Source organism: Channa argus, chromosome 1, assembly GCF_033026475.1.
Source record: "Channa argus isolate prfri chromosome 1, Channa argus male v1.0, whole genome shotgun sequence".
Taxonomy (NCBI): domain Eukaryota; kingdom Metazoa; phylum Chordata; class Actinopteri; order Anabantiformes; family Channidae; genus Channa; species Channa argus.
In genome coordinates this window covers 867,067-893,617 of record NC_090197.1, presented here as the reverse complement: position 1 = coordinate 893,617, position 26,551 = coordinate 867,067, and the positions used below count along the sequence as shown (strand labels likewise).

Below are 26,551 nucleotides of genomic sequence, written 5' to 3'. Positions count from 1 at the left end.
TTTGCAGCCTACAGGGATGAAGTACAACACCTGGCTGCGTGGTGTGTGGACAAAAACCTGTTCCTTAACTCCACTAAGACTAAGGAGCTCATCGTGGACTTCAGGAGGGAGAATGGAGGCAAGCATGACCCCATCCAAATCAACGGGATGGCTGTTGAACATGTTGCCAGCTTCAAGTTCCTGGGGACCCACATCACAAAGGACCTGTCCTACACCACCAACACCTCCAGCCTGGTCAAGAAGACTCACCGGCGACTCTCTTGAGGACACTAAAGAAGAACCACCTGTCTTCAGCCATTATGGTGAACTTCTACTGCTGTGCGATAGAGAGCATCCTCGCCAGCAGTATCACAGTCTGGTACTGGAACTGCCCTGGCAGTGGTGCGGGTGGTGAAAACTCTCCAAGGCATCACAGGGACTCCACTTCCAGCCATTGAGGATGTCCTGAGGAAACGCTGCCTGTGCCGAGCTCCCAGCATTCTCAAAGACTCCTCTCACCCTTCCCACAGACTGTTTAACCTCCTGCCATCTGGGAGGAGCTTCAGGAGCCTCTGGACTAAAACCACCACACTCAGGAACAGCTTCTTTCCCACAAGCTGTCACATTACTGAACCCTGTCCCCAGCTGACCCCTCACTCCCCTACTCACTCATCTGCTCTCCTCGTCTGTCCTGCACATCCAACAATTATCTGTAACCGCTTATCCTATTTGTGGGCTGTCATCGGGGGAGAGGTGGGGTACATCCTGGACGAGTCACCAGTCTATCTCAGGGCCACAGAGAGACATACACAGACAGACAACCATTCACACCAACATTCACACCCTACATGTAATTTAAACTCACCAATTAACCTGTTGCATGTTTTTGGACTGTGGGAGGAAACCAGAGTACCTGGAGGGTACCCACACAAGCAAGGGGAGAACACAGCCATGTCAGATCAGAGTTTAAGGTGCTTCTCTCTCAGCATCCTCCCTCATCATATTGTTCATATGTGTTTATAATCTCTATTGTTCAGAATGTAAATCTGTCCATCCTGGAAGAATGTTTCCTCCTCTGTTGTTCTTCCTGACATTTCTCCAAGTTTAGTTTTTTCTGTTTGTTAAGGGTTTTTTAAGTGAGTTGCACAAATGATGTTGTTACAGTTTTACAACCTATAATGCAAATTTTCCATTTGTAAATTTGATTAGATTCTATATTGTTTTATGAATAATATTCAGTGTGTATCAGTCTGATTTAACATTACTGACAATGGACAGTGTTTGTCTTTTCTATAATGTTTGAACTTTAATCTGCCTGAGATCAACTTCTCCATCATCCAGCTGTTCTTCTTCCATCCACTTGAACCTACAAGGTCAAATCTTTTTCAGTCCAACAGAAGCGACACATGTTCTCTGACACATAAAACATCAAGTGCTGTTTGGGAGAATAGAGTGTTACATCAAGTGTCACAATTAATTCACATTCAGTTCTTCACTCTCTGTTTATCCACTTCATGTTGTCCTCTTTAACTTTCAGGATGTCCTCTGCCTTCTTTTTGTTCCTGTCTCCCACCACTGCACTTTGTTACACCCCCTTTATTTGCAATATATCACTCATCACCCCTTGTCCACCCCCCTCCTCAGTTACCAGAATGTCTTCAACCTTGTCTGCTTCGTGTCTGTTTAACCTCATGTACTGGACTCTTTGCTCATCTCTCTCCTCATTGGTGATATTCACCAAGTCTCTTAGAAACACTTTTGTTTCCCATAAATATCAGTAACACATTGTTTGAATGCTGATTATTTACATTTATTGGTGTTTATTGGTTTACCAAACCCACAGACCCCTTTATCAGAGAATGTTAAAGAATAAGAGCAGAGTAACTGCATTACTCTTTATTCAGATGATGATTGACTTTATTTTACTGAATCTGAAAACCCTTCAAATGCTCAGAATTACGTCACTAAAAGAACATATGGGTCAAGTCAAACACTCTGCTTTACAATGTCATAAACAAAACCTAGAAACTTTCATATATATGACAATTTGAAAAAAATAGTTTACTGTGGAGTTCAAAGTTAAGTTGAGAGGAAGTTTGATTCAAAAATAACTCAATAACAGTCTCAAAATCATCTGTATGTGTAAACAATAAAATTGGAAGCAGAATTTATTTGATGAACAAATCTTTATTGTCTGGAAACTATAAATGTTATCAAAAACTAAAATGTGAAAAACAGAAAAAAGGGACAAAGAATCAGAGTTGGAACCATATGAGAGAATAATCAGTAACAGAGTAAAAAAACAATAAGATTAGGACTGAGGACACTGGTCTCTCCTCAGTGTCTCTATGACTGCAGTCTGGGAGCCCTGTTTGGCCTCACAGGTCACAGAGCCTGCATTCCTCCACTCATTTGCAGGGATCCTCAGGGTGCTGCTCCAGCTGTAGCGTCCGTCCTTCTCCAGCACCCCAGGACTCCTGGTCTGCTCCCAGCTGCTGCCGCCGCTGCTGCCGTCCACCTTCCAGGACAGAGTCCAGTCTGAGGGGAAGCCCTTGTTGGCCAGACACATGAGTGTGACCTTGTCCTGCTTCATCTCCTCACTGGAGGGGGGCAGCACCGTCAGGGTGGGTTGGGCATCACCTAGAAGACACCAATCAGCTTAGAGGACAGCAGCAGACAGTTGGACACCTTTACTGTGTGAGAGTGGATTTTGTCCTTGAAGGAGTTTCTGTCAGATGGTTGTTCTGCTCCACCAGTCACTGACTCACACATTGTTTCACTTCCCTTTAAGAAACCTCTCATGCAGATCAGGACAGAAAGAGTCCTCATATGACCTGAGACACGTCAAACTACACCGGAGATTTTAAATTGTTTTATCCGCACAAAACATTTTTATTAAAACATCTGTTTAATATTTTTTCCTAAATATAAATTTTAAACTACAAAAATACACTTTAAATATATGTTCACTTACATATGACTTTGTTTAATTTGTTAATTAGTTTCAGTATATTTTGATGTAACACAAACTTTAACTAGACTTTTAAATTCAATTTCTAAATACAGTTATAAAATAGTTATAAAAACATTCAAAGAAATTTTTAACTCCTAAAATTTTTTTCTAAATATTTTCAGTTACTTCTGATTTTGTTTAATATTCTGGTTCATTTACTTTAACTACAGTTGAAACGATATTTTCATAATCAGATTTACTTTTAAAGAACATTAGCGACAAAAAGTAAATATGTGTAAACAGACACAATTTTTAAAGCATAAACTTTTAGAAAATTGTACAAATGAACTGGAACATAGAAAGAAAAGTTCAATAAAGCTGCTTTGAGTTCAGCTACTGTCAACAGTTAAAGGTGAGAAACCAACAATAAAACGTAGATTTGAAAGGGATTTACATCAGTGGACGTTTACGTCTCCTACTAATGTCCACACACACAAATTGGGACATGAAGTGAGGATACAAAATAGAACATTTCAGCAGAAACTTACTTCCAACATCCAGTCTGGTTCCTCCACCAAAAGTCCACCACAGTGATACAAAGTAACTGAGGCGTCGTACAAAAACCTATGACTGTACAGAGACACGACTCTCTGACTTTGACAACAACAAACTCAACAAAAACAGTCTCAGTCTGTAAAACACAGCTGGATGATATGAAACTGAACTTTCAAAGAACGACACAACATAACAACATTAATAAACTTGTTCCAGAGAATTTTTTTTAATTATTATTTATTTATTTTTGATCTGTTGAATTAAAGCTTGTTGTTCTATGTGTCAAACACATGGAAACTCACAAATCTGAAGAAACAAATCTATCCAGATGCAACAAATGTCCATAAAATGCTGAGTGTCACATTCCTAATGAGTCCTGTGATAAAGTGACTGATCCATGGAGAAACAGCCTGATCAGATTGATCCAAGTCCCTGTTGGAGTCAGTCCCATCATTTCCATAGAGCCACTATGCATCAGCAGCACCATGCTCCAGTGCTCTGGGAGAGTTTATAGTCCTGAGAGTTGAACACTGGATGACTGACAGCTGTCCTTCATGACAACAGAAGACACAGAAATCCTCCTCATCAAAAACATGACTCTGATCTCGGTCCTCATCTGGACTCTCCTCTGCTGCTGCTTCACAGGTAAAGTCCAGAGAATCCAACTCCTCTCCTCTATCAACATCCGTCGCTCTGAAATGAAGCCCACAAAACCATGATGCTGCTTTCTGTTTTTGTCTCTGTGTCCTCAGAGTCCAGAGGTCAAGTCACAGTGACTCAGTCTGGAGCACTGAGATCTGCTATTGGGGGGACTGTCACCATCAGCTGCAAAACCAGCCAAGAAGTTCGTGATTGCGTCTCAGCCTCAGCCTCAGCCGTTGAAATAAAACCCTGTTTATCATGGTACTAACAGAAAGACAGTGAAGCTCCTAATCTGCTCATTAACTTGGCTGATGAGCGAGAATCAGGGATTCCAGATCGATTTTCAGGCAGTGGATCAGACTCTGACTTCACTCTGAGAATCAGTCGAGTCCAGGCTGAAGATTCAGGAGTTTATTACTGTCAGAGTTATCATAGCATCAACAGTCAAGCTGTGTTCACACAGTGAAAAAGCATCGTACAAAAACCTCCCTCAGTCAGACTGAACAGAAACTGAACTGATGCTGCAGCTGGAAGCTACTGCAGAGACTGATGCAGTTCACACATACACACACACACACACACACACACACACAAAAGTACAAGTCTTGGTCTGAAAATCTCTCAACTACAACTTTACTCAAACAAACGTACTAATCTGATTTTATACATGTTCCTTAAAGTACAAAGTAAATGTCCATCACTAAGAAAACAGTTGATTTTGTAATATTGTAATTCTGGTAAAACGTGTGCAGTGATGAATTAAAATGAAGGGTCAAAGGTCACTGTTGGTAAAGGTGGAGCTGATCTGAACCCTTTCTGTGCTGACACCTCCTTCAATGTAGAACTACAGAAACTGTGTTAGGACTTATTCTTTATTCAGATATGATGTAGTATTAGTAGGATGTACAAAAGGACTAAAAATAATCATAAATAATATGAAGTTGTCTTGTCCTCTTTGTAAAGATATTCAGACCATTTTCTATACCAGGGGAAAAACACAGTGGGTTACGGTTACACATCTAGAGTTTCTACTGATCCACAAAGGGTTGATTTAAACCGTGGGTACAGTCTAAGCAGTGAGTAGGAGACATCCTTGTCCACTGAGGACTGTGTGTGTTTGCCTCGTTACAACTGATCCACCATCAAATTCATTAAAGAGAAAAATGCCAATAATGTCCAACTAAAGTCCCTTTTGTCCCACAGTCACCAGACTGGTGTGTTTCACTAATATCAGTTCACAGTTTTCTGCTCAAACATGATTTTATATTTAGTCAAACTATTCTCTGACCACCACAGTGTGATAAACACCACACAGAGACTGAACAGAAACTAAGTATGTAAGTAAGTATTCAAATAGTTCAGTGTTTCAGTAAATGTACTTGGGGGTTGAACTCACAAAATACCCAGCAGTATATAATGTACTGTAACTGAAATTAGCTACATGGCTTCAAGCTTTAAATTGTCTGTCTTGACCCCTCTCTTGTTGTGAATTACAGACCCTTGAATGAATGATTGATTTCTCAGAACAACCTCCCTGATGTCAACCAGTCTGTTTTCAAGAGTTAGCAGAGTTAGTTGTGGAATCCCTGTGGTCTGCTAAAGTTCTGGGTAGATATTCTGTATTAATCCTACTTGATCTATCTGCAGCCTTTGACACTGTGAAGCATCAGATCCTCCTGTCCACACTCTCTGACTTGGGCATTTCAGAACAGCTCTGGCTTCAGCTTCATTTATCTGGGTGAACCTTTAAAGTGTCCTTGCAGGGGCATGTTTATAACTCTTACAGCCTTTCTACTGGTGTGGCACAGGGTTCAGTTCTTGATCCTCTTCTTTATTCCATCAATACCAAGATCGCTGCACAAACAGCATCGCTGCACTGTTATTGTTGGGAGACACTGTTCCGCTTACCTAGAGTTTCTCATGGTTAAGTGTAGACCTGTTTATCTGCCGAGAGATTTTACTCCCACCATTATAACCACAGCTTATATCCCCCGGCTGCTAAAGCTAAGCTAGCTATGAATGAACTTCGCACAATCGATATCAAACAGACTGCATATCCAGAGACAGTGTTCCCAAAATTTCACCTTGGACCATGTTTACATAAACATACCTGGAGCTTACACCGAGACCCCCCTCCCTCATCTGCGACAGACAGACCACCTCTTTTTGTTTCTCATACCCAAGTACTCACCACTCATCCCACATGTGAAGCCATTAGTGAAGACCATCAAAGTGTGGCCTGTGGGGACAGACTCCATACTTGAGGACAGAATTCAACACACATATGGGAGTGTGTTGTCCTCCCAGGCTGCGTGTGGCTCTAAGGAAGACATTAATAAATTATACCTCCTCTGTGTTGGACTATATCAACACCACTATTGACAGTGTCACAACACAGAAACAGATCACCATGTACACAAATCAGAAGCCATGGATGAACAAGGAGATGCGGCTCCTGCTGAAGGCTCTTGACAATGCCTTCAGATCAGGGGATGAACAGGACTAAAGAGCAAACCTGAGGAGAGGCATCAAAAGGGCCAAGCACTGCTACAAGCTGAAGGTAGAGGAACACTTCTCAAACTCTGACCCCCGGCTTATGTGGCAGGACATCCAGGCCATCACTGACTGCAAGCCCAGCAAACTCACCCCAACATCCACAGATGTCTCCTTCCTCACTGAGCTAAATCACTGTTTGGATGCTCGCTTTGACCGGGACAACAACGAGACAGCAACCAAGACTACTCCCTCTGCAGACCACCAGCCCCCCACAGATGTCTATGTTGCACTGAGCTGGATCAACACACGCAAGGCTGCTGTCCCCGACGGCTTCCCCAGACACGTACTCACGTCATGTGCTGGTCAGCTCGCTGAGGTTTTATGGATATTCTCAACTTGTCTCTCGGTCAAGCAGCTGAGGCTACATGCTTCAAATCCACCTCCATTGGGCCAGTGCCAAAACACTCCACCCTGATCTACCTGAACGACTCCTGACATGTAGCACTCAGACCTATTGTTATGAGTGAGAACATTTTATGAGAACATAAAACTGGTCCTGGCACATCTGAAGGACAGCAATGCTCTCTGTGATCTGTGCTTACATTTACATTTACATTTACATTTAGTCATTTATCAGACGCTTTTATCCAAAGCGACTTACAAGTGAGGTACAAGGCAGCAAAAATCTAAGTCAAGGAGAAAACATCAATTCAAAGTCCTATCAGAAAAGTGTTCACAGTTCACGAGATGCAAGTGCGAGAGAGCAGAAAGGATTTGTTTTTTGTTTTTTTTTAAGAGATTTAAGTGCATAGGAAGATGCAGAAGAGTTCAGTTTTCAACAGTTTTTTGAATATTGGGAGAGAATCACCTGTGCTTACACATCTGCATAATAATAACATATGAAATAATCCCGTTGTTGACTTCACCTAAGCATTCGAAGCAGTCATCTCGGCATCAGCACCTCCACCTGTAACTGGATACTTGACTTTCTGACCTGCAGACCTCAGCATGTCAGGTCAGGCCACACTTGTTCCACCATCGACCTCAACATCGGGCTGTGTGCTCCGCCCATTCCTCTACTCCCTCTTGACCCATGACTGCAGACCTGTGCATGGCTCCAGCTCCATCATCAAGTTTGCAGCCTACAGGGATGAAGTACAACACCTGACTGCGTGGTGTGTGGACAAAAACCAGCCCCTTAACTCCACTAAGACTAAGAAGCTCATCCTGAACTTTAGGAGGAAGAACGGTGGCATGCATAACCCCATCCACATCAACAGGATGGCTGTTAAACATGTTGCCAGCTTCAAGTTCCTGGGAACCAACATATCAAGGGACCTGTCCTAGACCACCAACACCTCCAGCCTGGTCAAGAAGGCTTTTCTTCTTGAGGACACTGAAGAAGAACCCCCTGTCTTCAGCCGTCATGGTGAATTTCTACCGCTATGTGATAGAGAGCATCTTCAACAGCAGTATCACAGTCTGGTACTGGAACTGCACTGGCAGTGGTGCAAATGGTGAAAACTCTCCAAGGCATCACAGGGACTCCACTTCCAGCCATTGAGGATGTCCAGAGGAAACGCTGCCTGTGCCGAGCTCCCACCATTCTCAAAGACTCCTCTCACCCTTCCCACAGACTATAATACCTCCTGCCATCTGGGAGAAGCTTCAGGAGCCTCTGGACTAAAACCACCAGAATCAGGAACAACTTCTTTCCCACAAGCTGTCACATTACTGAATCATATCCCAAGCTGACCCCTCACTCCCCTACTCACTCATCTTCCCTCCTCATCTATCCTGCACATACAACAATTATCTGTAACCGCTTATTCTATTTGGGTCGTGGGCTGTCATCGGGGTAGAGGTGGGGTACACCCTGGACAAGTCACCAGTCTATCTCAGGGCCAAAGAGAGACATACACAGACAGACAACCATTCACACCAACATTCACACCCTACGGGCAATTTAGCCTCACCAATTAACCTGATGCATGTTTTTGGACTGTGGGAGGAAGCCAGAGTACCTGGAGGGTACCCACACAAGCAAGGGGAGAACACGGCCATGTCAGATCAGAGTTTAAGGTGCTTCTCTCTCAGCGTCCTCCCTCATCATATCGTTCATATGTGTTTGTAATCTGTATTGTTCAGAATGTAAATCTGTCCATCCTGGAAGAATGTTTCCTCCTCTGTTGTTTTTCCTGACGTTTCTCCAAGTTTTTTCTGTGTGTTAAGGGTTTTTTAAGAGAGTTGCATTGTGCAATGTTATGATGTTACAGTTTTGCAACCTACAATGCAAATTTTCCATTTGGGAATTTGATTAGATTCTATATTGTTTTGTGAATAATATTCAGTGTGTATCAGTCTGATTTAACATTACTGACAATGGACAGTGTTTGTCTTTTCTATAATGTTTGAACTTTAATCTGCCTGAGATCAACTTCTCCATCATCCAGCTGTTCTTCTTCATCCACTTGAACCTACAAGGTCAAATCTTTTTCAGTCCAACAGAAACGACACATGTTCTCTGACACATAAAACATCAAGTGTTGTTTGGAAGAGTAGAGTGTTACATCAAGTGTCACAATTCATTCACATTCAGTTCTTCACTTGCTGCTTATTCATTTCATGTTGTCCTCTTTAACTTTCAGGATGTCCTCTGCCTTCTTTTTGTTCCTGTCTCCCACCACTGCACTTTGTTACACCTCCTTTTTATTTGAAATATATCAGTCATCACCTCTGGTTTGTCCACCACCCTCCTCACCTTCGTCAGTTACCAGAATGTCTTCAACCTTCATGTTTCCACAGTCTAACTCATGTCTGTTTAACCTCACGTACTGGACTTTTTGCTTATCTCTCTCCTCATGGGTGATATTCACCAAGTCTCCTAGAAAAACTTTTGTTTCCCATAAATATCAGAAACACATTGTTTTAACACTGATTATTTACATTTGTTGGTGTTTATTGGTTTACACTCTGCTTTAACAATGTCATATACAAAATTCTCATATACAGTATCCGACATGTATATGAGATTTTTTTTAAATGCTTCTCTGTATTTTTAATTTGATCCAACTTTATTTAATTTAAATTTAAATGACTGAAACAGTCTCAAAATCATCTGTTTGTGTATAAACAATAAAACTGGAAGCAAAAATTGATTTGATGAACAGATATTTATTGTCTGGAAACATAGAAATTATAAATGTTATCAAAAACTAAAATGTGAAAAACAGAAAAAAGGGACAAAGAATCAGAGCTGGAACCATTTGAGAGAATAATCAGTAACAGAGCAAAAAACAAATAAGATCAGGACTGAGGACACTGGTCTCTCCTCAGTGTCTCTATGACTGGAGACTGGGAGCCCTGTTTGGCCTCACAGGTCACAGATCCTGCATTCCTCCACTCATTTGCAGGGATCCTCAGGGTGCTGCTCCAGCTGTAGCGTCCGTCCTTCTCCAGCACCCCAGGACTCCTGGTCTGCTCCCAGCTGCTGCCGCCGCTGCTGCCGTCCACCTTCCAGGACAGAGTCCAGTCTGAGGGGAAGCCCTTGTTGGCCAGACACATGAGTGTGACCTTGTCCTGCTTCATCTCCTCACTGGAGGGGGGCAGCACCGTCAGGGTGGGTTGGGCATCACCTAGAAGACACCAATCAGCTTAGAGGAAAGCAGCAGACAGTTGGACACCTTAACTGTGTGAGAGTGGATTTTGTCCTTGAAGGAGTTTCTGTCAGATGGTTGTTCTGCTCCACCAGTCACTGACTCACACATTGTTTCACTTCCCTTTAAGAAACCTCTCATGCAGATCAGGACAGAAAGAGTCCTCATATGACCTGAGACACGTCAAACTACACCGGAGATTTTAAATTGTTGTTTTACCGGCACTAAACATTTTTATTAAAATAACTGTTTAATATTTTTTCCTAAACATACATTTTAAACTACAAAAATACAGTTTACATATATTATATTATAATAATTTGTTCATTATTTCAGTATATTTTGACTTTTAAATTCACTTTCTAAATAAACTACTATAAAATAGTTATAAAATATTTTAAGGAATTTTTAAATACTAAACAATGTTTCAGTTACTTCTGATTTTGTTTAATATTCTGGTTCATTTACTTTAACTACAGCTGTAACGATATGGTCATAATCACATTTACTTTTAAAGAACATTATCGACCAAAAGTAAATATGTGTAAACAAAGACAATTTTTAAAGCATAAACTTTTAGAAAATTGTACAAATGAACTGGAACATAGAAAGAAAAGTTCAATGAAGCTGCTTTGAGTTCAGCTACTGTCAACAGTTAAAGGTGATAAACCAACAATAAAACTTAGATTTGAAAGGGATTTGAATCAGTGGACGTTTACGTCTCCTACTAATGTCCACACACACAAATTGGGACATGAACTGATGATACAAAATAGAACATATCAGCAGAAACTTACTTCCAACATCCAGTCTGGTTCCTCCACCGAACGTGTACCACAGTGATACAAAGTGACTGAGGCGTCGTACAAAAACCTCTGACTGTACAGAGACACGACTCTCTGACTTTGTCCAACTGAACTAAAGCTGCAACATCTCAATATGTAACTTTACCATTAAAGTCACATTTACTGGTTTATCCACAGGATTAATCTTTGATATTTATCACAATCAGTTTTTAAATTCCTGTTGTTAAAGCAGACGTTGTCTCTTAGGACAAAAGATTTCTGCACATATTGTAAACTAACATGGAAACAGAACTATTTGTCCTGACAAACTGAAGAACAAGGAGAAAAGCTCCTGAAATCAAAGAGTTTTGAAACATTTGACTTACTTCCAACATCCAGTCTGGTTCCTCCACCGAACGTGAGCCACAGTGATACAAAGTAACTGAGGCGTCGTACAAAAACCTCTGACTGTACAGAGACACGACTCTCTGACTTTGACAACAACAAACTCAACAAAAACAGTCTCAGTCTGTAAAACACAGCTGGATAATATGAAAATGAACTTTCAAAGAACCACACAACATAACAACATTAGTAAACTTGTTCCAGAGACATTTTATTTTTAAATCTGTTGAATTAAAGATCATTGTTCTAGTTGTCAAACACATCGAAACACACACATCTGAAGAAACAAATGTCCAACATTTTGTCATAAACAACAAATGTCCATAAAATGCTGAGTGTCACATTCCTAATGAGTCCTGTGATAAAGTGACTGATCCATGAATAATCAGCCCGATCAGATTGATCCAAGTCCCTGTTGGAGTCAGTCCCATCATTTCCATAGAGCCACTTTGCATCAGCAGCACCATGCTCCAGTGCTCTGGGAGAGTTTATAGTCCTGAGAGTTGAACACTGGATGACTGACAGCTGTCCTTCATGACAACAGAAGACACAGAAATCCTCCTCATCAAAAACATGACTCTGATCTCCGTCCTCATCTGGACTCTCCTCTGCTTCACTCAGGGTGAGGAAAATCATTTTTCTGTGATGTGAAAATCATTTGGAGTGTAGCTGAGTTTCTCCATCTCATGTCCAGTGTCTCTTGTCTGTCCACAGGGTCTGTTGGACAAGATGTTGTCTTGACTCAGTCAGCAGCCAAATCAGTGCAGCTCAGTCAAACTGTCTCTATTGACTGTAAGGCCAATAGAGAAGTAGCTCAGTACTCTGGCTCACAATACTATCTGTCCTGGTACCATCAGAAACCTGGAGAAGCTCCTAAACTTCTGATCTACAGAACATCAGTCAGAGAATCAGGAATCTCCTCCAGATTCACTGGAAGTGGAAGAGGGAATGGAATTGACTTTACTCTGAGCATCAGTGGAGTCCAGGCTGAAGATTCAGGAGTTTATTACTGTCAGAGTTATCATAGCATCAACAGTCAAGCTGTGTTCACACAGTGAAAACTTGTTGTACTAAAACCTCCCTCAGTCAGACTGAACAGAAACTGAACTGATGCTGCAGCTGGAAGCTACTGCAGAGACTGATACAGTTCACTGAGGACACATACACACACACACACAAACCCTGCCCCATATACATTTTATTCCAGAGTTAGAAGATCAGGACCCTGAAACTCCATATCTGCAATGTTAGTAAAGTGTCTGTGACACAGTCCCAAATGTCTTGATATCTGTCCCACAACCAAGTCCCCCAGCTTTTATGTCCACATCCGTTGTTTGTCTTTCTTATATGATAATGAACTGTTTGTTGATATAGTGCCAGCATCCAGGGAGGCAGGTGTCTCAAAAAATGCACTTGTTTTGAGAAGTGCGACAGGGCAACTGTGGCACAGGAAGGTGGAGCGGTCGTCCACTAGTTCTGCAGTTGTTGGTTTGATCCCCGGCTCAAACTAAGAATGGGATGTGTTATGGCCTAAGCAAGGTCTGGGTCCTGTCTTTCTCCGTGTGTGTCTGTGTTTTTCCTTGTCTTCCAGGAAGGCAGTGGGTGGAGCTGAGATTTAGGTATGCTGTACACCTGTGTCAATTGGGTTGAGGTTCCTATAAAGGAGGCCTTAAAGATCAGCTCAGGCTCTTCCCCTGGGCCTGCTTGCCGAGTTCTCTTTTGGTTTTGTCTACATGTCTTTTAAACTTTCCATCCAACATGGCATACAACACTGATTTGCTCACAAACTTAATTTGAATCTTTATATACTCAATTAAATTATGTTGAGTTTACTGAGAACCTTGTGTGGCCTCCCTTCTTTGTCACATACTGTTGAGCCAGGTTGTGACAGATGGGATGATATGGTGCTATGAGGTCTTCTATATATGATGGAGCCTGACCATTCAGAGCTTTATGTGTAAGAAGCAGGGTTTTAAATTCTATTCTAGATTTAATGGGAAGCCAATGGAGAGAAGCTAGTGAAGGTGAAATATGATCTCTCTTGCTAGTTCCAGTCAGCACTCTTGCTGCAGCATTTTGGATTAATTGCAGGCTCTTTAGTTACTGGGGCATCCTGAAAGTAGGGAATTACAGTAGTCCAACCTAGAGGTAACAAATGCATGGATCAGTTTTTCAGCATCACTTTGAGACAGGATGCTCCTAATTTTGGCAATGTTCCGTAGGTGGAAGAAGGTTGTTCTAGAGATTAGTTTTATATGTGAGGTAAATGACAAATATTATATATTTTTTTATCCTTTCTGCTTATCCCGTGAGTTCAGGGTCGCCACAGCGGATCATTGGCCGCATATTGATTTGGCACAGTTTTTACGCCGGATGTCCTTCCTGAAGCAACTCTTCGTAATTTCTACCGGGCTTGGACCAGCACTGCACAGCTGGGGAGGGAAATGGGCTGTTAGGGGTTCGGTGTTTTGAGGTAAAGGACAAATCCTGGTCAAAAATAACTCCAAGGTTCCTTGCAGTAGTACTTCAGTCAGTTTTCAATGTAAACTGTAAACATCTGTTTCTCTGATCTTGTACATTTGTGACACATATCGTTTCCAAACGGGATTTGTCAAAAGTAAAGTTATATTTGTCCCAATAAACCCATCTTACCCAGAAATAAGAAGAGTTGATGTAGATTTCATGGATTATTTTTACTAATAAAACAGAGACAGAATACAAATATATAAAAAACAATGTGATGCATTAGTGGAATCAAACAGCACCACTGGACTAAACAATACATTATAGTAAAGAGAGAAATGCAGGAAAAGAGGAGCAGAGTTACTGGATATCTGCTGTCTCTCTGCTGATGATGTCTTGATGACTTGATGTTTGTCATGACGATGCAGCTCCTGACTGCAGGGGGGCAGGTCAGTCAGGGTGGGGACGACTGGACCCACTGGAGGAGGAGACAGAGAGACAATATGAAGAAAGTTGATACAAAGAGAAAAGAAACTCCACCCTGTTGGTTGCAGCAGAGGAGGCTGCTGGTTCTGTCGGTCTTTTCCTCAGATTGGGTCAAACTGGTCTTCAGTGTTTCACTTCCCTCTCGGAGCTCAGTAACCATGGCAATAGACAGGCATCACTGCTGAACCATGGCAACAGACAGATTTCAGTACCAAAGAGAAAAAGTTTCCAGCAGGAAACTATGACTTTAGTTTCATGAACAAACTTCAACATCAGTGTTCAAGGATTAAAATGATGCTTTAAAGCAGGAGTGTGAGCTTTTTATTTCATCTTCAACAATAATTAGCTACAGTGACATTGGTTGTAGTAATAATGTCGTCAAGCAACAACTTCAGACTGAAGACAGACACAGCTCTCTGACTTTTGCAAAAACAAAGTTAACAGAAACACTCAGTCTGTGAAAAAAAGCTGCATGATATTAAAACAAAACATTAACGACTAAAATCAATATTAAGTAAATTGCTCAAATCCTAAAGAATAAATTGAGTGATCCATATGTAAAATCCATCAAATCAAAAGTGTTGTAACAAACAACAAATGTCCATAAAATGCTGAGTGTCACATTCCTAATGAGTCCTGTGATAAAGTGACTGATCCATGGAGAAACAGCCTGATCAGATTGATCCAAGTCCCTGTTGGAGTCAGTCCCATCATTTCCATAGAGCCACTTTGCATCAGCAGCACCATGCTCCAGTGCTCTGGGAGAGTTTATAGTCCTGAGAGTTGAACACTGGATGACTGACAGCTGTCCTTCATGACAACAGAAGACACAGAAATCCTCCTCATCAAAAACATGACTCTGATCTCCGTCCTCATCTGGACTCTCCTCTGCTTCACTCAGGGTGAGGAAAATCATTTTTCTGTGATGTGAAAATCATTTGGAGTGTAGCTGAGTTTCTCCATCTCATCTCCAGTGTTTCTTGTCTGTCCTCAGGGTCTGTTGGACAAGATGTTGTCTTGAGTCAGTCAGCAGACAAATCAGTGCAGCTCGGTCAAACTGTCTCTATTGACTGTAAGGCCAATAGACAAGTAGGTCTGTACTCTGGATCAAAATACTATCTGTCCTGGTACCATCAGAAACCTGGAGAAGCTCCTAAACTTCTGATCTACAGAACATCAGACAGACAATCAGGAATCTCCTCCAGATTCACTGGAAGTGGAGCAGGGAATGGAATTGACTTTACTCTGAGCGTCAGTGGAGTCCAGGCTGAAGATTCAGGAGTTTATTACTGTCAGAGTGATCACAACATCAACAGTCAAGCTGTGTTCACACAGTGAAAACTTGTTGTACAAAAACCTCCCTCAGTCAGACTGAACAGAAACTGAACTGATGCTGCAGCTGGAAGCTACTGCAGAGACTGATGCAGTTCACTGAGGACACACACACACAGACACCCACACACACACACACACACACACGCACAGATGGTTTCTGTAAGAACCAGTAAATGTCTATTCTAAATAAATATATATTCTATTTAAAAAGTAAATGTCTATAACTAAGAAAACAGTCAACAAGGGTCAAAGGTCACTGTTGGTAAAGGTGGAGCTGATCTGAACCCTTTATGTGCTGACACCTCCTCCAATGTGTGTACAGAAACTGTGTTCGGACTTATTCTTTATTCAGATATGATGTAGTATTAGTAGGATGGACAAAAGGACTAAAAATACTCGAAATAATACGAAGTTGTCTCGTCCTCTTTGTAAAGATAGTCAGACCATTTTCTACAGCAGGGGAAAACACAATGGAGGGGGTCAAATTTAAGCTTTTCATTCCAATAATATGAGCAGGCTACACAGGGAGCTGATCTATGTACATTTCCTCTGCTACAGCCATGTTCACTTTCTCTGTGTGTGTCCTCTTTCTGTCCCCCACACACACGTGTCCCTCAAAGCTGCTGCTTGTATCTCAGCCTCAGTCTCACTGCTGCTGCAGAGCAGAGCTGTGTGATGTGTGTGATGCCAGTTCAAGTTCTTTACAACCTGATGAATGTTCGACTTTGTCAAGAGTTAAGTCGACCTGCTGAAATTTCCTCTGTACAAAGATTTATTGAGATTTAAATACCATGTTAAGACTGATCTGACCTGGAAGACATCCTGACTTTCTACTGATCCACATAAGGACGATGTAAACAGTGGGAACAGTCTCAGCAGTGAGGAGGAGACATCCTGGTCCACTGAGGACAGTTCCTGTTGAGTGACTGTGTGTGTTTGCATATATGTCCTGCCTCTGTCTCCCAGCTGTTAAGAGACCAGTGTTGATCAGGGTCTGTCCAGGCCTTTCAGAGCCACTAACACGCCAGCAGCACAAAGATGATGTCTCTGAGTCTACTGCTGTCCACCCTGGGGCTCCTTGTTCAGGGTGAGACTCTTGTGAAAACTTTGCTTCAGGATGAAACCAGGTTCACCACAATGATGTTCTGTTCTGATGGAGAAACACTGAAACAAGCAGCATTGACCTTCTTCTATCTATTTTCCATGTTAAACAAATGATCCTCTTCTGTTTGGATGCTGATCATCTTTCTCCAAGCTGGATTTGTCTCAATAACCCTTCTCCTCTTTTTCATGGTTTCCAGGTTCATCAGGACAAATCATCCTGACTCAGTCTCCTGGATCTCAGTCTGTTGCTCCAGGACAACGTGTCTCCATCACATGTAAAACCAGTTCAAGTGTAGGTAGCAACCTCCACTGGTACCTTTAGAAACCTGGAGAAGCTCCTAAACTCCTGATTTATCGAGCTAAAAAACGTCAGTCTGGAGTTTCTGATCGTTTCAGTGGAAGTGGATCTGGGACTGTGTTGACATCTACTATTATTGGTACCTTCAGAAACCTGGAGAAATTCCTAAACTCCTGATTTATTTACCATCAGTCTGGAGTTTCTGATCGTTTCAGTGGAAGTGGATCTGGGACTGACTTAACTCTGATTGTGAACTCAGTAGAGTTCACAATGATGATGCAGGAGTTTATTACTGTAAACATGGTTATGGTTACATGTTCACACAGTGAAACATGGTCGTACAAAAACCTCCCTCAGCTGGAGAGGAACTGAAGTGACTCAACAGCTGCACTGAAACTAAAACGTCAGAGGTTTGACAACAACAAATCATCACAATGAAAAAATAATAATTTTTTTCTGATAGAAAATCTGTATTTATTATTATTATTGTATTATAATTCAAACAACCCTTGTCTTCAGTCCCTGCATATGCCAGAATTAAATATTCATATTTGTATTTCTTTGTGTGACGTATGAACCAGTGTGTCAGGAAACAACAAGCTGAAGGTAGAGGAACACTTCTCTAACTCTGACCCCCAGCGTATGTGGCAGAGCATTCAGGACATCACCGACGGCAAGACCAGATGTCTCCTTCCTCAACGAGCTAAATTATGCTCACTTTAACCAGGACAACAAGGAGACAGCAACTGAGACCACTCCCTCTGCAGACCACCAGCCCCTCACACTCCACAAATGTCTATGTTGCACTGAACCAGATCAACACAAAAAGGCTGCTTTCCCTGACGCTTCCCAAGACACGTGCTCAGGTCATGTCCTAGTCAGATTGCTGAGGACATGTGGACATTTTCAACTTGTCTCTCACCCAAGCAGCTGTGGCTACATGCTTCAAATCCACCTCCATTGTGCCAGTGCCAAAACACTCCACCCTGATCTGCCTGAACGACTCCTGACCTGTAGCAATCACAACCTATAGTTATGAGGTGCTAAGAGCAACTGGTCCTGGCACATCTGAAGGACAGCAATGCTCTCTGTGATCTGTGCTTACACATCTGCATAATAACTACACATATGACTTAGCTCAGCATTCAAAGCAGTCAACCCTCCAAGTTGACCAAGAGACTTGGAGATCTGGGTATCAGCACCTCCACCTGTAACTGGATACTCGACTTTCTGACCTGCAGACCTCAGCATGTCAGGTCAGGCTACACTTGCTCCAACATCGACCTCAACCCCCTTGTACCACAGGGCTGTGTGCTCCGCCCATTCCTCTACTCTAAACCCTCTACACCCATGACTGCAGATCTGTGCATGGCTCCAGCTTCATCATCAAATTTGCAGCCTACAGGGATAAAGCACAACACTTGACTGCGTGGTGTGTGGACAAAAACCTGTTGTTACAGAGAGACATACACAGACAGACAACCATTCACACCAACATTCACACCCTACGGCAATTTAGACTCACCAATTAACCTGATGCATGTTTTTGGGAGGAAACCAGAGTACCTGGAGGGTACCCACACAAGCAAGGGGAGAACACAGCCATGTCAGATCAGAGTTTAAGGTGCTTCTCTCTCAGCGTCCTCCCACATCATATTGTTCATATGTGTTTCTAATCTGTATTGTTCAGAATGTAAATCTTTCCATCCTGGAAGAATGTTTCCTCCTCTGTTGCTCTTCCTGACGTTTCTCCAAGTTTAAGGGTTTTTTAAGTGAGTTGAACAAATGATGTTACAGTTTTACAACCTACAATGCAAATTTACCATTTGGGAATTTGATTAGAATCTATATTGTTTTGTGAATAATATTCAGTATGTATCAGTCTGATTTAACATTACTGACAATAGACAGTGTTTGTCTTTTCTATAATATTTGAACTTAAATCTGCCTGAGATCAACTTCTCCATCATCCAGCTGTTTTTCTTCCACCCACTTGAACCTACAAGGTCAAATCTTTGTAGAGTGTTATATCAAGTGTCACAATTCATTCACATTCAGTTTTTCACTCGCTGTTTATTCATTTCATGTTGTCCTCTTTAACTTTCAGGATGTCCTCTGCCTTCTTTTTGTTCCTTTCTCCCACGACTGCAATTTGTTATACCACCTTTATTTGCAATATATCAGTCATCACCCCTGTTCCACCCCCCTCCTCAGTTCCCAGAATGTCTTCAACCTTCATGTTTCCACAGTCTAATTCATGTCTGTTTAACCTCATGTACTGGACTCTTTGCTCATCTCTCACCTCATCTTAGAAACACTTTTGTTTCCCATAAATATCAGTAACACATTGTTTTAATGCTGATTATTTACATTTATTGGTGTTTATTGGTTTACCAAACCCACAGACCCCTTTACAAGAGAATGTTAAAGAATAAGAGCAGAGTAACTGGATTAGTCTTTATGCAGATGAAGTCTGACTATATTTTACTGAATCTGAAAACCCTTTAAATGTTCAGCAGAATTATGCCACTATAAAATCTCATATACATGAAATTTTTTTAACAAATCTCTTACTTGAGAGAAACTTTCATCCAACTGAATTTAAATGACTGAAACAGTCTCCAAATCATCGGTTTGTGTATAAACAATAAAACTGGAAGCAGACTTTATTTGATGAACAGATATTTATTGTCTGGAAACATAGAAATTATAAATGTTATCAAAAACTAAAATGTGAAAAACAGAAAAAAGGGACAAAGAATCAGAGCTGGAATCATTTGAGAGAATAATCAGTAACAGAGTAAAAAACCAATAAGATCAGGACTGAGGACACTGGTCTCTCCTCAGTGTCTCAATGACTGGAGACTGGGAGCCCTGTTTGGCCTCACAGGTCACAGATCCTGCATTCCTCCACTCATTTGCAGGGATCCTCAGGGTGCTGCTCCAGCTGTAGCGTCCGTCCTTCTCCAGCACCCCAGGACTCCTGGTCTGCTCCCAGCTGCTGCTGCCGCTGCTGCCGTCCACCTTCCAGGACAGAGTCCAGTCTGAGGGGAAGCCCTTGTTGGCCAGACACATGAGTGTGACCTTGTCCTGCTTCATCTCCTCACTGTAGGGGGGCAGCACCGTCAGGGTGGGTTGGGCATCACCTAGAAGACACCAATCAGCTTAGAGGACAGCAGCAGACAGTTGGACACCTTAACTGTGTGAGAGTGGATTTTTTTTGAAGGAGTTTCTGTCAGATGGTTGTTCTGCTCCACCAGTCACTGACTCACACATTGTTTCACTTCCCTTTAAGAAACCTCTCATGCAGATCAGGACAAAAAGAGTCCTCATATGACCTGAGACACGTCAAACTACACCGGAGATTTTAAATTGTTGTTTTACCGGCACTAAACATTTTTATTAAAATAACTGTTTAATATTTTTTCCTAAACATAAATTTTAAACTACAAAAATACAGTTTACATATATTATATTATAATAATTTGTTCATTATTTCAGTATATTTTGACTTTTAAATTCACTTTCTAAATAAACTACTATAAAATAGTTATAAAAAATTTTAAGGAATTTTTAAATACTAAACAATGTTTCAAAATATTTTACTTATAAGTTACTTCTGATTTTGTTTAATATTCTAGTTCATTTACTTTAACTACAGCTGTAACGATATGTTCATAATCACATTTACTTTTAAAGAACATTATCGACCAAAAGTAAATATGTGTAAACAAAGACAATGTTTAAAGCATAAACTTTTAGAAAATTGTACAAATGAACTGGAACATAGAAAAAAAAGTTCAATAAAGCTGCTTTGAGTTCAGTTACTGTCCACAGTTAAAGCTGAGAAACCAACAATAAAACTTAGATTTGAAAGGGATTTGAATCAGTGGACGTTTACGTCTCCTACTAATGTCCACACACACAAATTGGGACATGAACTGATGATACAAAATAGAACATATCAGCAGAAACTTACTTCCAACATCCAGTCTGGTTCCTCCACCAAAAGTCCTCCACAGTGATACAAAGTGACTGAGGCGTCGTACAAAAACCTCTGACTGTACAGAGACACGACTCTCTGACTTTGACAACAACAAACTCAACAAAAACAGTCTCAGTCTGTAAAACACAGCTGGATAATATGAAAATGAACTTTTAAAGAACGACACAACATAACAACATTAATAAACTTGTTCCAGAGACATTTTATTTTTAAATCTGTTGAATTAAAGATCATTGTTCTAGTTGTCAAACACATCGAAACACACACATCTGAAGAAACAAATGTCCAACATTTTGTCATAAACAACAAATGTCCATAAAATGCTGAGTGTCACATTCCTAATGAGTCCTGTGATAAAGTGACTGATCCATGAATAATCAGCCCGATCAGATTGATCCAAGTCCCTGTTGGAGTCAGTCCCATCATTTCCATAGAGCCACTTTGCATCAGCAGCACCATGCTCCAGTGCTCTGGGAGAGTTTATAGTCCTGAGAGTTGAACACTGGATGACTGACAGCTGTCCTTCATGACAACAGAAGACACAGAAATCCTCCTCATCAAAAACATGACTCTGATTTCCGTCCTCATCTGGACTCTCCTCTGCTTCACTCAGGGTGAGGAAAATAATTTTTCTGTGATGTGAAATTCATTTGGAATTTAGCTGAGTTTCTCCATCTCATGTCCAGTGTTTATTGTCTGTCCTCAGGGTCTGTTGGACAAAATGTTGTCTTGACTCAGTCAGCAGCCAAATCAGTGCAGCTCAGTCAAACTGTCTCTATTGAATGTAAGGCAAATACAAAAGTCACCTTATGCAGCTCCCCTGCACAATATTGTCTGTCCTGGTACCATCAGAAACCTGGAGAAGCTCCTAAACTTCTGATCTACAGAACATCAGACAGAGAATCAGGAATCTCCTCCAGATTCACTGGAAGTGGAAGAGGGAATGGAATTGACTTTATACTCTGAGCATCAGTGGAGTCCAGGCTGAAGATTCGGGAGTTTATTACTGTCACAGTTATCACTACATCAACAGTCAAGCAGTGAAAACTCATCGTACAAAAACCTCCCTCAGTCAGACTGAACAGAAACTGAACTGATGCTGCAGCTGGAAGCTACTGCAGAGACTGATACAGTTCACTGAGGACACACACACATACACACACACACAAACCCTGCCCCATATACATTTTATTCCAGAGTTGGAAGATCAGGACCCTGAAACTCCATATCTGCAATGTTAGTAAAGTGTCTGTGACACTGTCCCAAATGTCTTGATATCTGTCCCACAACCAAGTCCCCCAGCTTTTATGTCCATATCCGTTGTTTGTCTTTCTCATATGATAATGAACTGTTTGTTGATATAGTGCCAGCATCCAGGGAGGCAGGTGTCTCTAAAAAATGCACTTGTTTTGAGAAGTGCGACAGGGCAACTGTGGCACAGGAAGGTGGAGCGGTCGTTCACTAGTTCTGCAGTTGTTGGTTCGATCCCCAGCTCAAACTAAGAATGGGATGTGTGATGGCCTAAGCAAGATCTGGGTCCTGTCTTTCTCCGTGTGTGTCTGTGTTTTTCCTTGTCTTCCAGGAAGGCAGTGGGTGGAGCTGAGATTTAGGCATGCTGTACACCTGTGTCAATTGGGTTGAGGTTCCTATAAAGGAGGCCTTAAAGATCAGCTCAGGCTCTTCCCCTGGACCTGCTTGCTGAGTTCTCTTTTGGTTTTGTCTACATGTCTTTTAAACTTTCCATCCAACATGACATACAACACTGATTTGCTCACAAACTTAATTTGAATCCTTATATACGCAATTAAATTATGTTGAGTTTACTGAGAAGCTTGTGTGGCCTCCCTTCTTTGTCACATACTGTTGAGCCAGGTTGTGACAGATGGGATGATATGGTGCTATGAGGTTTTCTATATATGATGGAGCCTGACCATTCAGAGCTTTATGTGTAAGAAGCAGGGTTTTAAATTCTATTCTAGATTTAATGGGAAGCCAATGGAGAGAAGCTAGTGAAGGTGAAATATGATCTCTCTTGCTAGTTCCAGTCAGCACTCTTGCTGCAGCATTTTGAATTAATTGCAGGCTCTTTAGGGAGTTACTGGGGCATCCTGAAAGTAGGGAATTACAGTAGTCCAACCTAGAAGTAACAAATGCATGGACCAGTTTTTCGGCATCACTTTGAGACAGAATGCTCCTAATTTTGGCAATGTTCCGTAGGTGGAAGAAGGTTGTTCTAGAGATTAGTTTTATATGTGAGGTAAATGACAAATATTATATATTTTTTTATCCTTTCTGCTTATCCCGTGAGTTCAGGGTCGCCACAGCGGATCATTGGCCGCATATTGATTTGGCACAGTTTTTACGCCGGATGTCCTTCCTGAAGCAACTCTTCGTAATTTCTACCGGGCTTGGACCAGCACTGCACAGCTGGGGAGGGAAATGGGCTGTTAGGGGTTCAGTGTTTTGAGGTAAAGGACCCACTGGAGGAGGAGACAGAGAGACAATATGAAGAAAGTTGATACAAAGAGAAAAGAAACTCCACCCTGTTGGTTGCAGCAGAGGAGGCTGCTGGTTCTGTTGTTCTTTTCCTCAGATTGGATCAAACTGGTCTTCAGTGTTTCACTTCCCTCTCTGAGCTCAGTAACCATGGCAACAGACAGGCATCACTGCTGAACCATGGCAACAGACAGGTTTCAGTACTAAAGATTAAGTTTCTAGCAGGAAACTCTGACTTTAGTTTCATGAACAAACTTTTGTTTTGTTGTTTCTTTAGCCACAGTCATATAATCAGTTTCATTGGTTTTAGAAAAATAGCTTTGTTTTACAACCCTAACTCAGAAAAAGTTGGGACAATGTGTAAAACGTCAATAAAAACAGAATGCAATGATTTGCAAATCTCATCAGCCCACATTTTATTCACAATAGAACATAAACAACATATCACATGTTGAAACTGAGACATTTTACAATTTCCTGCAAAATATTAGCTCATTTGATTGTGATGGCAGCAAAACATCTCAGAAAAGGTGGAACAGGGTCAATAACCAGCTGGAAAAGTAATTGCCGCAAATCAAAACAAATGGAGGAGCATTTGACAACTAATTAGGTTCATTGGCAACAGGTCAGTAACATAGCTGGGTACAAAAGGAGCATTTCAGAGAGACAGAGCCTCTTGAATGTACAGATGGAGAGAGGTTCACCAATGAATTTGAAAACCTGCTTCTAAAACTTGTGGAACAAATTCAGAAAAATGTTGTTCAACATAACATTGCAAAGACTTTGAAGATCCCACCATTTACAGTCTAACATATCCTCAAAAGATTCAGAGAATCAGGAGAAATGTCTGTGTGTACAAGGGACAAGGCCGAAGGTCAAAACTGGATGTTTGTGATCTTCAGGCAGCACTGCATTAGAAGCAGGAATGATTCTCTACTGGACATCACTGCATGGGCTCAGGAACACTTCCAGAAATCACTGCCTGTGAACACACTTCACTTTGCAATTCACACGTCAGTTAAAGTTGTATCATGCAAAGGAGAAGCCAGATGTGAACACAGTCTGTGTTCTCTGGGCCAAAGTTTATTTAAAATGGTCTGAGGCAAAATGGAAAAGTGTTCTGTGGTCAGATGAATAAAAATTAGAAATTATTTTTGGAAACCATGGACGTTGTGTCTTGTGGACTAAAGAGGAGATGGATCATCCAGTTATCAGCAGACAGTTCAAAAGCCTGCATCTCTGATGGTATGGAGGTGCATTAGTGTCTATGGGTAACTTCCACACCTGGAAAGACACCGTCAATGCTGAAAAGTACATAGAGGGTTTAGAGCAACATATGCTCCCATCCAGACAACGTCTCTTTCAGGGACGTCCTTTCATATTTCAGCAAGACAACGCTAAACCACATACTGCATCCATCACAACAGCATGGCTTCACAGGAGAAGAGTCCGGGTGCTGAACTGGCCTGTCTGCAGACCAGACCTTTCACCAATAGAAAACATTTGGTGCATCATAAAACAACAAATCTGACAAAAAAGGCCCAGGACTGTTGAGCAGCTAGAATCCTGCATCATATAAGAATGGGACAACATTCCTCTGCTAAACTTCAGCAACTGGTCTCCTCACTTCCCAGACATTTACAAACAGTTGTTAAAAGAAGAGGGGATGATACACAATGGTCAACATCACCCTGTTACAACTTTTTTGAGATGTGTTGCTGCCATCAAATTCAAAATGAGCTGATATTGTCCATGAAATGATAAAATATCACAGTTTCAACATCTGATATGTTGTTTATGTTCTATTGTGAATAAAATATGGGTTGGTGAGATTTGCAGATCATTGCATTCAGTTTTTATTGATGTTTTACACCTAGTCCCAACTCCTTTGGAATTATGGTTGTAGATTTATTGTATATTTAAATGTGTTCAATAAGAGCCCACTGCTGTGTGCAGGGTTTGTACAGGTGCTTGAAATCCTTGAAAATAGTTGAATTTTAATGTTGTGTTTTCAAGGCTTGAAATGTGCTTGAATTTTGGATAAAGTGCTTGAAAATGCTTGAAATAGTAAATGTAAGTCTTTCACAATAAATAGCTGTGTGACTCAGTAGTTAGTTCGCTTAGTAGGTGGAGAAATAAACTAGTCTAAAATTAAAAATGTTACACCTGTGTCTGCGTGTGACTGATGGGTCATCAGGTCATACTGGAATCAAGTAACGTTAGACCAACGTTACATGTTAATGTGTTTATGCAAACTGCTAGCTGGCAAATTTATAGAATAAATGATTGAGAGGCGCTGTGCGTGTCTTAGTGTGGTAATGCTAGTATTGCATGTAAATTATGCTCATTTGTGAAATATTCAGTGAACAAGCCCGAAGTTAACAGTAACGTTAACGTTAGTAACTTTCTGCAACTCAAAAGTTCAGCAAATGTTCCAGCCACCATCTCATGGCTCGCTGAGTAGGCTACAGCAAAGTGGAAAAAAAGGTTTTCACATGGTTTATAATCAGACCTTTTTTTCTCAAGCCTTAATTTGTTTGTTATTCATTTTAAATAGCGTGGCCAAAACATTAGAACCATGTCTTGATATAATGCACTCCAGTACGAATCAACCACCAGGTATGACCTCAATAATAAACACAAAGTAGAATTATCACCATTATGACATTTTCAACATAACAAATAAGAAATTACAACTTTTTAAATGGAGAATTCATGGCAGAGCTGTTGTATTGGATTGTATTAAATTGCAATGGTGGTCATAATGTTATGCCTAATACGTGTGTAATGCACCTTTTTGCTTTACTTGGCACTAGTTGTGTGGTTAATGCTATTTTGTTTTTCAAGTTAAGTTTTGCTTTGATTTGCAAAATACAAAGACGTTTTAAATTT

General features: G+C 41.1%; 1 long non-coding RNA gene and 4 gene segments (V, D, J or C); 2 read left to right on the top strand and 3 right to left on the bottom strand.

The window, feature by feature from the left end:
* Positions 1-2,146: 2,146 nt before the first annotated feature.
* On the bottom strand, positions 2,147-3,954 carry LOC137127590 (Ig kappa-b4 chain C region-like). The segment is given in 2 exon segments: positions 2,147-2,619; positions 3,790-3,954. Coding segments are annotated over 2 exon segments (372 nt in total).
* Positions 3,955-7,576: 3,622 nt separating this feature from the next.
* Positions 7,577-9,926, top strand: LOC137127861 (uncharacterized). Its single transcript, XR_010914477.1, has 2 exons — positions 7,577-8,707; positions 9,274-9,926. It is a non-coding gene; the product is annotated as an uncharacterized lncRNA (long non-coding RNA).
* Positions 9,780-11,529, bottom strand: LOC137127807 (Ig kappa-b4 chain C region-like). The segment is given in 2 exon segments: positions 9,780-10,260; positions 11,453-11,529. A coding segment is annotated over 1 exon segment (282 nt).
* A 161-nt stretch (positions 11,530-11,690) lies between these two features.
* LOC137127531 (immunoglobulin kappa variable 4-1-like) lies at positions 11,691-12,801 on the top strand. The segment is given in 2 exon segments: positions 11,691-12,093; positions 12,186-12,801. Coding segments are annotated over 2 exon segments (432 nt in total).
* A 7,021-nt stretch (positions 12,802-19,822) lies between these two features.
* LOC137102075 (Ig kappa-b4 chain C region-like) lies at positions 19,823-21,338 on the bottom strand (the record flags this gene model as incomplete). The annotated part of the segment is given in 2 exon segments: positions 19,823-20,303; positions 21,137-21,338. Coding segments are annotated over 2 exon segments (531 nt in total), but the record flags the coding sequence as incomplete, so codon positions are not given.
* Between the last annotated feature and the right edge of the window lie 5,213 nt (positions 21,339-26,551).